Source organism: Phyllostomus hastatus, unplaced genomic scaffold, assembly GCF_019186645.2.
Source record: "Phyllostomus hastatus isolate PE091 unplaced genomic scaffold, TTU_PhHast_1.1 phas_contig_98, whole genome shotgun sequence".
NCBI classification, from domain to species: domain Eukaryota; kingdom Metazoa; phylum Chordata; class Mammalia; order Chiroptera; family Phyllostomidae; genus Phyllostomus; species Phyllostomus hastatus.
The window spans coordinates 858089-871261 of NW_025333999.1; the positions used below are offsets into that span (position 1 = coordinate 858089).

General features: G+C 52.1%; 1 protein-coding gene across 13 annotated transcripts in view; it reads left to right on the plus strand.

Moving 5' to 3' along the window:
* Positions 1–13173, plus strand: part of DNM2 (dynamin 2) — an 86150-nt gene that overhangs the window by 18849 nt on the left and 54128 nt on the right. For all 13 annotated transcript variants that reach the window (XM_045853314.1, XM_045853319.1, XM_045853322.1 and 10 more), the window contains exon 2: positions 7993–8066. In XM_045853314.1, the coding sequence (XP_045709270.1) occupies positions 7993–8066 (74 nt within the window). The remainder of the gene's footprint in view (positions 1–7992; positions 8067–13173) is intronic.

The window sequence follows — 13173 nt, forward strand, 5'->3', positions numbered from 1 at the left end:
TGTGTAGAGCAAGGATGAGGTTGCTGAGGATACCTGCAGGAGGATGGAGTTGAGAGCTGCCTCCAAACAGGCCAGTGGTTTCCTCTTCATCCTTGAAAATGCTCCTAAATGCTACTTGGCTGATGGACCGATGGACAGGTTGCTTTGGAACTTCTTAGTACAACTGAAAAGTTACCAATATTTGCCTGTTAATAAAAGTTATAAAATAGTTATAAAAGACAGAAACCCAAATTGTTTTGGAGACTATAAAACAAAAGTTTTCCATTCACTCCACAGACAACCTCCATCAAGGATTCAGTTCTTGTCTCTAAGCTTATTGTCCTTACATAGGCCAGAAACTTACTCAAGTTTTTGTGTGTGTGTGTTTTTTTTTTTTTAAGCAAAGTATCAGTTCTGTGCATCACATTTGGCTTTCAGCACTGCAGCCTGGATTGCTTCCTGGGCCAGTTCCAAGGTCAACTTAGACAGTTCCCAGCTGATGGACATCTCAGTGGAAAGCACTGCCACAGGGAGTGGCTGTCCTTGCAGACCCACTCAGAATAAAACAGGGTGATGTGGGGCAGAGTGACAAGTAGGGGACAGTAAGAGGAGGTGACACCTGGGTTGAATCCTGAATGAACAGAGGGAGCTAGGATTATGGAAAGGCTTGGAGGAGACATTCCAGGCAGGGAATTGGCAATTGGAAAGGCCGTGAGGCAGAAATAGATTCGGCTTCCCTGCTGTACCTTGACCACCAGGTTTGGCTGGAATTGACAAGCAAGATGGAGGAGGGCAGGGGGGTGACACGGCAATCCCTCAGGGCCTTGGAGGCCATAGGAAAACTTTGGAGCAGAGGAGAGATGTGGTCTGACTCATTGTAAGTTTGCCTTTGATTGTATAGAGCAAATGCTCTCTTTTGGTAAGAACTTTTCAAACCCTTCCAAATACCCCCTGAGGCATGGCATTATTCCCACTTAACACATGAGGAAACTGAGGCAAAAAGAGGTGACCCGACCTATTCAGATTGTCCAGAAAGGAAAGGGCAATGCTTGGATTCCAGCTGGGCTCTGAGAAGCCCAGAGCCAGAGCAGCTAGTTGCCATGAGCTACTTTCTGCTTTTGCTCCTGGCCTGGCTGCCAGATGAGACCATGGAGCAGGTGACACTATGGCTGAGTGACAAGGGCGGGGCTGGCTTTGGAACCTGCAGGATTCCCTAGTAGGGAGGAGCCTGTTGGAAATTTTGTGAAGAGGCGGGGTCTGGAGTGGAATTATGAAAGTCAGTAAGATGTCTTCCCACCCCCCGCTTTCCAAGTCTCATTGTCATTTGTATAATGGCAGGTTTGGTCCTTCATACCATAAGCAGTGGTCACCTGCCTTATACCTGGCTCTGTGTTGGGAGCTGGAGAAAGGCCTGAGGATGGTCCGGGCAGAGCACCATGCTTCCATGAGGCTGCCACTGTAATGGGAGGGTGGGTGGCTGAGAAGGGACAGATCACAGCCACGTGAATGAATCAGTAAACTGGAAAGTTGCCAGTTAGGAGCAGATTTGAGAATCCAGCAGGATGGTGTGTGACGGAAGGGAGCTGCTTCACATTGGGGGTGGGAGTAGGAGGAGACAGTTTAGCTAGGAGTTTCCCGCTGGCCATGTGAATGCTGCAGGGAGAGGGTTCCTGGCCTAGGGAGCAGGCAGTGCAAAAGGTCCTGAGGCAAGACTGTGTCTTGTGTTTTGGGGGAACATTGAGTAGGCCAGTGTGGCAGGAACCAAGTGAGCAAGGGGAAGAATAGGAGGAGGTGAGGACAGGGATGTGACTGGGTAGGTCATGCAGGGCCTTGTGGGCTGTGGGGAGGACTTGGGCTTTCACCCAGGGGGAGATGAGAGCCTTGGGAGGGCTCTGAACAGAGAGGGGCATGCCATGACTTGGCATCTAGGGCACCCTGTGGCCACTCTGGAGAGAACAGAGTGTGAGGGTGAGGATGGGCAGCCTAAGGGGCAATTGCACTGGTCCAGGCATGCGATGATAGGACCAGCTAGTGTGTGGCCTTGGATGTGGAGAAAAGTGGCTGCATTTGAAGGTGGAGCCAGCAGGGCTTGCTGCTAGGCAGAGCTGGGGGTGGGGGTGGGGGCGGGGATGAGAGGCAGGAGAAGCCCCAGGTCTGTGATCTGAGTGAGTGGTGTAGCTACCCTGCTTGGCCCTTGGGGTGACCACAACGATACAGTGGCACCTGTCTGGGGACACCAGTTGTGGGCTGGGCTCTGGGTGATCAATGATTACTCTGGATGTTTATTGTTGGGTGTGGATGAGGGAGGGACCAGGGCAGGATCTGTACAGGCTGAATGTTGAGGCTCTGGAGACTGAGTGATAAGTTTTACTTCTGTTCTAGCAAAACCACAAAGGAGGCTGCCTGGGAGGTGGGGGTGGCTGGGGTGTCTCCCTCATTGGTGTTCCACCTGTGTTCCCATCCTGGTTCTTCTCCTTCCTGGCTGAGTGGCCTGAGCAAGTCCTAAAACTCTGAGCTTTAGCCTTCCATCTATGAAATAGGTGTATTGGCCCTGGCCTCATTCCTGCAGTGTGGCTGGAGGGTTTACTGAGGTGTTTCCCAGGCTGGGCAGGTGGCCAGTGGTCCTTGTGCGGTGGGCATGACTGGGATTCGGGAGCTGGTGGCCCCTGCTGACATTGTGCTAAGGTCTCACGGTCATACTGAGGCTTTGAGTGACTCCAGAAGGGTGTGGTGATCAGGAACAGATCCCAGCCCAGGGCCCTTGCCTGGCACCTGTCACCAGGCTGGTCAGGTGAGGGGTGACCTGGGCACTAACTGGATCTGGGTTGGGCTTATTGCTGACTCATCCTTTGCTGGCTTATCTGTTTATTTCCCTCCCCTGAGAAGGTCTGCCCACCTGCCAGCCTGGGGTGTTGGCCTTCATTGTTCCTGCATGCAGGAGTTCCCACGCTCGTGGGGGCTGGAAGTCAAAGAGCTCCTGCTGGGGCCTTGTGTTCTGTTCAGAGGACATTTCCTGGAACCCTTATTGCTTTCCAGGGGAGACATGGCCCGTTTTAAGAGCTGGTAAAGTGAGGCTCCACACGGGTGAAGTTGCTTGTGTCAGGTCCTACAGCCAGGCCCTCTTGTGGTCAGGAGGCATCCTCCCATTCCACAGGTGGCTGAGCCAGTGCCCAGAGAGGGTGGAGACCTGTCCAGGGTTCATGGAGGCAAAGCTGGGTCTTAAACCCAGGTTCTCTGGCTCCAGAGTCCATGGACTAGACCTCTACTGGAGGCTGTGTTGGTGTGTGGAAGAGGTAGATTTGGGAGACAGTGCATTTCACTGTAGCTTCCCAAAGGTGCGTGAGCAGAGCCTATGGGGAAAGATTTCTTAGCAGAGATTACAGCTGTGTGCCTTTGCCTGTAGGTCTGGTACTCAGCAGTCCTGATGTGGGTGTCGTTACACACACTGCCTTCCCTTATGGATCAAGAAACCCACACCGAATCAGGGAAGTCAGCCCAAGGTCATACAGGATACAGGGCAGCCTTGTTGCATAGTGGCCCTGGTAGCAGTGGGGAAGAGAGGAGGGAAGTGGATGCTTTGTGCTGCAGTGAGGAATGTGGTGACCTGTGGAACATGGGTGGGGTCGAGGAGGAAGAAGCAGATGACAGGCTTGAAAGTCACTTCCAGATAATTGGACAGTCAGTGTTCCAGACAGAGCTGCTTGGGAGGAGCATTTCTTCCACCAGGCCACCATAAGGCCCCAAGAGTGTCCCTGCTGCTCTGTGCCAGGAAACACTGTGGGTGGCCTGAGGGCACAATTAGGCCCCTCCTCACTGAGTGTCTTGGAGATTTCTGGGAGACCGATTTTGGGGGACTGTCTAGGCTGAGGGAGGGTGTCATTGTCCTTTTTACTCAGTCCAAGAGCTTCTGGAAACACAATTGGATGAGTGCCAGGGTTCCTGGCTTCTGAGCCCCCCATGCCTGCCCAGCCTCATCCTTAGGCCTCTCCCAGGTTCTGCCTTCCTCACCAGGCCGTGCCCACCACTCGTCCTTGCCGCTCACCACTGCGTCCAGTCCTGGGAAGCTGACTTTCCCTGTGTGTGCCCAGAGCTGTCTGGGTTCCTTGGGCATCAGACTAGCCCTGGTGTTCGCAGGCTCTCTCTCATTGTCCATGTCTGTGGTGTCACCATTGTACTCCTGGTGCCTGGCCCCCAGACACATCCAGAGCAGTCACAGGACAACATGTGCCAACACTAGTGGCAGAAGGCCTAGCCCTGGCTGGGGAGATACAGGCAGCTTCTGTGTCAGATATGTGGGCCTAGAGGCCTGATGATCTGGTGGTCAGAGGCTCAGACCCCTCAGGTTTCGGTCCATGCTCACGCCACTCCAGGACACTAGGTGACCTAGCACAGCTGCCCATCCTCTGGGCCTTGTTGCATCTGTAAAGTGGAGCTCACAGACTCATCTTGGTGGTTCTTGTCGTGGGTAAGTGGGTTAAATCCATGCAAAGTTCTCAGCTTCTTGCCTATATACAGTGAGTGCTTGACAATAGTTAACTATTTTTTTTTAATTAATCTTTTGGAGTCAGTAATCCGTATGGTTGATGATGTACAATTCAAAGATGTTCCAGAATGTGCGATGGTTTTTCCCTCCCAACAGGCCCCAGTCTTTATGGGCTCGATTTGGTGGTGGTGGTGGCGATTTTCCTCAGTACATCCAGGTGGAAGTTCCATGTCAGGAAATAAATAAAAAGTTTTTTTCTTTTTTTTTTTTTTTTTTTTTGGGTGGTTCCACAGTGGTGTGAGTGGGCCCTAATTTATTTTAGCTCCTCCACTTTCCTTGCCATGGGCTTTGAAGTTCTTTGCATCTGAGCTATTCTTACTGGGAATCTAACAGGATTGTGATAATTCTCTAGGCAAATTTTCATGGAGTGTTCTCTCTGTGCTTTCTTGAGTCTTCCTGAGCATGTCCTCCTGGATTTATTTATACTCATGCCCTTTTTATTGAGATTTAACTTAGACACAGGAACTCACCCAGTCTTAAGTGTACATCTTGCTTTTTAAAATGAATGCATGCATACTCAGGTAATCACTGGATAGATCAAGACAGAGGAGGCTGTCAGCATCCCAGAAAGTATACTCATGCCCCTTCCAACCAGTTCCTACAGAGGGAAGCGACTGCTCTGATTTCTATCAGCAGAGACTAGTTTTGCCTGTTCAAGTTCAAATCTACTCTGTGACTCAGCAGGTGAAACAAGAGCATATGTCTATGAAAGGCGTGTGTGAGAATGTTCATAGCAGCTTTATTATGGCCTAAAATGGAAAGTCCTCAAATGCCCCATCACCTAGTGAATGGATGAACAAACTGTGGTCCATTCATGCAGTGGAACGTGGGTCAGCAGTGAGAAGGAACTGGCTTTGGTCACGCACATCAACATGGAGGAACCACACAGACAGATGTTGGGGATTCATTCACACGGTGCTCCTGTGTTGTTTGGTCACTGATACATTCCACTTGCAAGGTTTTTGTGAAGAGTGCGCATGCTGTCACCACTGCCATAGGTGATTCTGTGTTGAAGGGCCAGTGCCCATGGTCTATGGTGTGCAGGATGCCTCCTGTTCCTGCCTCTTAGGTCCCTGCCTGTGAGCCAGGTGGTCTGGTGCTGCAGGGAGCCAAGGTCAAGGCCATGGATGGTGCTCTAGAGGTTAACAGCCTCCAGCAGGCCGCCTGCATCTGTGGGAGAGCATGGCATCCGCTGTGAAGGGACATTGTCTCCTGGAGACACTGGGTGACCCCCTCTGGCAAGGGCCGAGATAAAGAACGTACTTGAGGGTCTGCTTACTGCATGTGACCCCCTTACTGTTTCCCCTGCCCTCCTACATGTAGCTGGCCTCTCATTTTCCCTTGTCAGAGAGGCCTCCCTGACCATCCATCCCAACCCCTCTAACCCCCACAGTATGTCTTCTTCATCTCCACCCCTGCGTCCCCATCAGAATGTTGGTGCTGGTGTCCTAAGCATCTCCAATGTGCTTGGTAGGCATGAATAATACTTGAGTGAACATGTGTGTGACCTTGGCCTCTGTACCTTGGTCTTCTCTTCTGCCAGATGGGAGAATAGTACATAGTTCACAGTGTCACACTGCATGAAGTGGGTGTAAAATGCTTTGTGAAGGGCAGGCATGGCCCATGGGCTCTTTGTCACCCTCAGGAACATGGCTGGATGGGTAACACCTGAGGTGTGGGAGGCTGACTGTGCCAATAGGGGCTGTAGGCTCCCCTTCCCTGGGCACTCACGCGTGTCCTCCAGGTGTTCTTGTGTTTTGGCCCCTCTTACCCTCCATCATCTCAGTCCAGCCTGTCGCCCCACCATGGCTGTTCATTTCCTAAACTCCTCTCAGCCCTGTCCAGTGTCTGTCCACTGCCCTCCATGTCCCTGCCACACTCTGGGCTAGCCCCAGTCATCGCTCACCTGGAATAGGGCATCACCTTCTACCTGCCTTTTGGCTCCCACTCTCCTACCTGCAGCAACCAGAAGGGTTTTTTAAAGCCACACACCTGTAAAAGCATGTACAGTTATAACCTGGATGTGCCTAAACCCCATTGGGTGGCTTTGCCCTAAGAATGATGACCAGCCTTGTTATTATGACCCCTTATTATGCTGCTTGTTGGCAGCACCCCCAGGAGGCCTTCAGAGCCCTGTGTCTGTGGAGGGCTCCTCATCTCAGGCTGGACTGCAGTTCCCCATGAGGGTACAGGTTGATCTGTTGTGCAGTCACTGCCATGACCCTGGTCCCAGCCAGAGGAGGCACTGCATAAGCATGCTGGGATGGCCCACAGGCCAATGGGGATCCTCCTTCTGCCCACTGGGTTAACACATTCCAGGGATTCTGATGCCCAGCAAAGGCTGAGAAACAGCAGCCTCCTCTGGCACCCTCCAGAGTCATAGCAAGGTTCCCAACACAGGTAGGGTGCCCCTGAGACATTGTGTGAGCGAGGTGGCACCAATGGCATTAGGCTGGAAACCTGGGAACACTGTTCTCTTGCCATGTGAGACACACCTGTCTAGTCCCAGTTGTCCTATGTCCTGCACAGATTTCAGATAATGCACATGTTTATCTAGGTGCAAACCTTGTTGGAAATTCCCTAAGCCTAGAACCTTTCTCTATTTTACATGACATAAGAGTTCTTTGCAACACTTTAAAAGTCTCTGAAAATGCCACTTCTATTCCAGTGCTTGCTTGGATCTCCCCTTCTTTGATTTCCTTTCCTAATGGCTGAGGGCAGCTTCCAGTCTTTCCACTCTGCATAAATCCACGGGTAATAGTTTAAGTTGGTGCAGGTAATACCGGAGTATTTCAGTAGTTAAATATGTAGCGCTTTTTTTTTTTTTTAATTAAACAGCTGCACTGAGGAAGTTTTTATACGCTAGGACATTCACCCATTTCAAAGGAGTGATTTTTAGTAAATTTATAGTAAATATTAGCAAACATCACCACAGTCCAGTTTTAAAACATTTTCATCACTCCAGAGCGCACCCTCCTCTCCATTTTCCACCCCTGGGCAACCACTGATCCACTTCCTGCCTGTATTGATTTGTCTTTTTGGGATATGAAACACTTCGTATTTTGTCATCCACTACTTTCCTTTTAGTCTTTATGTGATATGTATGGCATTACATTAACTTAAAACATGTATGTGGGAAATGTACTAATCTCTTTGGGTCTGGGAGAGATGGTTGATGTATTTGTTAAGGAAAGGACCCATAGGGCATGTTGGTGCTGGAGCACAGCCAACCAGAGGGAAGTGGCTCCATTTGTTACCAGCCTTCTATCCAGTCCCTCCCACATGCCCCACTTCTGCCTCAGGACCCGCCCCCCCCCCACGCCAGAACATTCCCCAGTGCCCTTCTGGGTTCAGTGTCTTTGCTGAGTTTACTCAGAATGCAAGAGGGGATTGCCTCACCACGTGTGGTCACACTTCCTGTCCTGCACGCTGGCCTCATGAGTAATTTCTGCCCCTTTTGCCTCCCACAGGGACTTCCTTCCCCGAGGGTCAGGAATCGTCACCCGGCGGCCTCTCATTCTGCAGCTCATCTTCTCAAAAACAGGTACGGTGGAATGAGTCGAAGCTGTAGCAGGAAGTGAATGGGGAGGCTGTGTTCAGCAGGAGCCCCGGGGCTTATGATGGAGTCTCTGATGTCTGGGCTGTTGCTTGGGTTCAAATTCAGGTTTCCCGTGGGTGCATCGAAGTTGAAGCACAGTTCACTGAACACCCACTCCAGCATCCTCAGCCATGACCAGACCACCAGGTGCCATACATGCTTGCTGTGTTGTAGATAACACGTTTGCGCTGAATGCTTTCAAAATCAGCAGCAGACATTGTGACACTTCAACCCCTAACGCCTCCCCTTGCAACAGGGACACTTTCTTGCAGTCACAGACTGGACCGCACCAAGGAAAGAAATCATTCCTGCATGTTACTTCGTGCCAGTTGCCCCTCAGATACCTTCCCTGGCTGCTTTACACATGCTCTGTCTGATCAATCAGTCCCATGCTGCATTCACTCCATCAGCATGTTTTCATCTTCATTAGAGCAGCATCCCTGCCATTTCTTTTTTAATAATGACACTGACTTTTGGGAGATACCTGCAGAACGAATTTCAGTCCCTTGAATTGAATAAAGAATCTACCGCATGTAGATTTTTTTTCCCATCCTCCTCTTGGTGGCCTTGGTTTATTTCTTTTTCCTCACATAAGTCTCATATGATACGGGCTTGTCTCCCAGCTTTAAACCCTCTCGGGCTTCCTTGGAAATCATCTCAGTTCAGAAGGTGGACGGGGAAATTACTGGGCAGGGGACCTGGTCCCATGTGGGTCTGCCTAGAGCCAGCCAGTAGTGGGTGGCTTCTTGACTTCATGCAGGAGATTATGTTTATTAAAACTGGGGACATGAAACTAGGAAGGGCTTAGCATAGAAGCAGCAACAGGAAAACCCAGACTGGGTTACTTTGGCTCTCTAAAAATGTTATAGGAAAGAAATGACCTGAGGTGGGTTGCTTTGGCTCACTGGGAAGACAGAGAAAAGGGGGCCTTGGAGAGAGGTTTTGAGGGTCAGCCCAGGATGAGCTGCCACTGCCCATTTCTTCTCTGGTTGCAGGTGTTGTGGGGACCCTTAGAGTTTAGGATATGTGTGTCTGTGGGGGGAGAAGAAGGAAAGGGAAAGGTGCCATGTGCTCCCCAGAGGGAGAGCTCACCCTGGGTCCTTTGTCTTGAGGGTTTTTTTAATCTTGCAGGCAGGAATCTTAGAGGAGTCTTGGGGAAGGTTTCAGCAAAATACTCACTAGTTTTCCAGATGTGCCCTTTCAGGGTCATGGTTGCTACTGATTGGTCAGCACCAGGGCAGGGGGTCATTGGTTATTGAAGCTGGTCCTGGCATCACTCACCTGGTTTTGCTGCTTTTCTGGGCCTGGAGTTGGAATACATTGGAGGCCTAGATGTTATCATTGGAGGTGACTTTCTGCATGTGGCTGTAAATTGCTCAGCCAGCCATTTTGTTCAGCTCTCTGTCTCAGTTTCCCTATTCCACTTGTCCTGGCTTACTGGCCTGTCTCAGGGAGAGGAGTGGCATTGGGACTGGGTCCTCTCTTCTCTCCAGAGGTCTCCATGCAGTTCTCAGTGCTGCTTCCCCACTGACCTGGAGTGTCAGCCCTGGCCAGTTCAGCACCAGGAAGGCAATGCGTATGTTCATTTTACAGATGGAGAAACAGACCTAGCCAAGTTACCTGTTTCCTAGCGACTCCAGGTCTGGAATCTGAGGTTAGACCTCAGACCAAACTCTCAGCTGTATCCTTGTGTCACCCTGCCCATTTGCCATGGGAGGGCGTAATTCCAGAGAGAGGCTGCTTCAGATTGGCCCAGCACCTCTTGGTTCAGTCAGCTGTGCCAGGAGGCCAGCTACAGAGCAGTAGGTTTCAGAGTCCACAGAACTGTTGGGCTTCTGCTTCCAATTTTGCAGGTTGTTGGGTGTGGGGATGATAATCTTCACTTTAACGAGCTCCCTGGGTGGCGCTGATGCTTCTGGCCCCTGGCCATCCTCGGAAAACCTCTGACCCTTCCTGTGGGAGCTGGCAGCTAAGACTGCCGAAGTTCAGATCCTGCTGTGCAGCTTGCTTGCTGGCTGCCTGGCCCCTAGGGAGGGACTGCTGCTCATGGCCATGTTTCCTGCTTGGACAGTGGAGATAATAATAGCATCCCTTTTGTCTGTTGTGGTGAAGACCATGTTATTCAATATAGGTACATCCTTAGAACAGCGCTAAGCGGTGCTGACCCAACAGCTGCAGTTTTGTGCTTGCTGCCAGCCTGTTTGGGGACAGCTTGCTAGGAGAACAGGTGGGCTGGCTTCCTATACTGGAAGGTCACGGCCATGTCATGGCAGAAGGGCTCCCTCATCACCTCCACAGTGGCTGTCACCCAGTGGTGGTCCACTGAGCACAGTGTACTACAGGCTGGTCCAGGGCTGGGGCACCAAAATGAGCATGACCAGGACCTGCCACCTGCCCTCCCAGCACTTCCATAAGTGCTGAGGGGACAGATAAGGAAGACTCCCTGGGAGACCAAAGAGGAGACACACAGGCCTGGCCCTCATCAGATGGGAGCCTGTGTGGTGGGGGAGGTGGGGACATCACGGGGCTTTTTGGAAGAAGTGATGGGAGTTGAGTTTGATGGATACAATGTTTATGTTGGGGAAGAGAGAACCCTCCTTCGAGCAGTGAGAATATGTAAAGACTGTGAGGCCACGGTGCCTAGGGTGGCCTGTTGGAGGAACTGAAATTCTTTCTGCGGGAAGGGAGAAGCACATGACAAGCAGTGGCCCTGTGGGAGCAACAAGGGCAGGAACTTGATGGTGCACATCTGCCCAGTTCCTGACCCAGATTACCGTTGAAATCTTCATGTGTGTCGTCCCTACTTCACAGAGGACTCAACTAAGGCTTCTGAGCCAAAGCCTCTTTCCTGAGGTCACATGGGAGGGTTATTTGAAAGCCCCATCTTAAATTCACTCTTGGGGAGTTTGTTTTGAGACCAGGGTGTGACTTGAACAGACCTTGTAGCTGCTTATGGAGAAGAGACCACAGGGACCAGCTCAGGGGCAGGGAGACCCAGGAGGAGGCAGGTGCCTAGCGGGGCGGGTAAGGGCAGTAGCAGGGTTGGATCCTATTGGGTTGGGGTGTGGGTAGGGGTGAGGAAGAGGAGTCCTGGTGTCCCACATGGGAGTGGCCTTGCTGTAGCCCAGTCTGCATACTTTCCCTCTCCTACCTGACCACGGCATTGCAAGCCTCTTAACACCCCAAGCAGAGGTGGGCCCACTGTGTGATGTGGACTTGGTTCAGACACCAGGGAGGAAATGTGAGTCCTGGCACCCCCTGAGCCCTGCCAGGCTGAGAGGGAAAAGCACAGGATGTTGTGGGAGAGTATATTGGGCACTGGCTCTACTTGGGGCCAGAGACCCAGGGAGCACACTGTAGGCAGGGGCAACAAGTATGTGTGAAGCTGTGAGGTGAGTGTGGGGAGGAGGCAGATGGCATAGCCCGGCAGGGGTGGGGAGGGACTCCAGCTGTGGGAACCTGGGTGGCATGCAGGGTGGGGAGAGCAGCTCAGCCCACTGGCTGCTTTGTAAGGGAGGGACCGGCACAGACAGCAGCATGAGCCGGGAGGTCAGGGAGAGGTTAGCCTAATGAGAAGTGTTGGGGCCTGGCTTGTGGTGGTGCCTTGGGCATGAAGGGCAATCCAGAGTGACTTTGAGGTGGGGAGGCCACTGAGACACCAAATGGCAGATGTGTGGAGTGGAAGAGGCAGGTGGGAGGTAGGACACCCCACTTGTATGAGGGAGAAAGCTCAGTGCAGTGTGGGATGAAGTGATGGCTGGGGCTCCTGGGTTCTTTGGGGGCTACAGGGCCTGCGTTGTTCCTAGAGATGGCACTTTTGTCTGGCTGGCTCTCTGGGACATGACTCTGGAGCCAGGTTGCCACTCTTTGCTGTCTGGGGTCTTAAGCAAATAGTTTCCCGCTCTTTTGCCTCAGCTTCCTCACCTGAGGTAAAATGAGGTGAGATTGGCACCCCATGTGGCAGTGTGACCCTGTGGCTAGGCCTCTCATTCCTCCCTTCTGACCCCTGTGATGCCCACTGGTGCCCAGCTTCTCCTTGTCCAGTCTGGTCTCGGTGAGCCCTTATTTTTAATCAGCTTAGTTTGAAAATTACTTTAGACTGTAGCCACCAGGAGTTTGGTGGCTCATGGGTGAACCCTGCTTCCCTTTGGGAACCACCGCTGGGCTTTGTAAACCCTGGGTGCTGGGGACTGTTCTCGTGTGGAATGGGGATGACTGGGGCCTCCTAAGCTTCCCCTCCCGGCCTTGACCTTGGCCAGTGCTCATATGAGCCAGAGAGGGGTAGTTACGACTTGACTCCCAGCCTCCTTCTCGTAGCTTTGTGGCCCTGACAGGGCCCTGCTGGCCTCTGAGACCTTACCTCCTATTGGTCACCTGCTGCAGCCACAGTGTCCCTCCTCATCCTCAAGCTCTGCTCATTTGTTTCTGCCTCTGGGTCTTCATCCTCACTGTGCTGCCTGCCTGGAACACCCTGTACCATCCTCTTCCTCCTGTTTCGATATAGGAGCTCTACCCCTACCCCATCCTCCAGTTACCGCTGCTATATTTCTGTGCAACCCATGTAATGTGACATCATCCTGTTCTTTGATTTTCTTAACAGCCTCCTCTCTCTAGTCCTGTTCCAACACCAGTGGCATGAGAGTAGGGACCCTGATCTGCTTAGTCCATTGTGCCCCCCTCCGCCCTGCCTCCCCCCCCCGCCCCCGTCTCCCATGACCAGTACAGGGCCTGGCACCTAGTAGGTGCTCCATCAGCGTCAGCCAGGTGCCCAGGCATGCTCAGAGGGCTGCTGTTGTGCCCCTTCTCTTCCGCAGGGGGGATTGCAAATTATTGTGCTGCACCTTTCCTCTGAGCCAGGCTGTGGTGGGGCCCTTTCTGTAAAGCTGCAGACTCTGCAACAGTCAGGTGTGCACCTTGTGTCTCTGTGGGAAAACTAAGCTGGGAACTGGTGGGGGTCGGGCTGGGGACTCGCCGCCGGGATGCAGCCGGGGCCGGCACTTTCTCAGCGTGTGTTCTTTCCCCATACTACCAAGAGGTTCTCCCAATTTTAAAT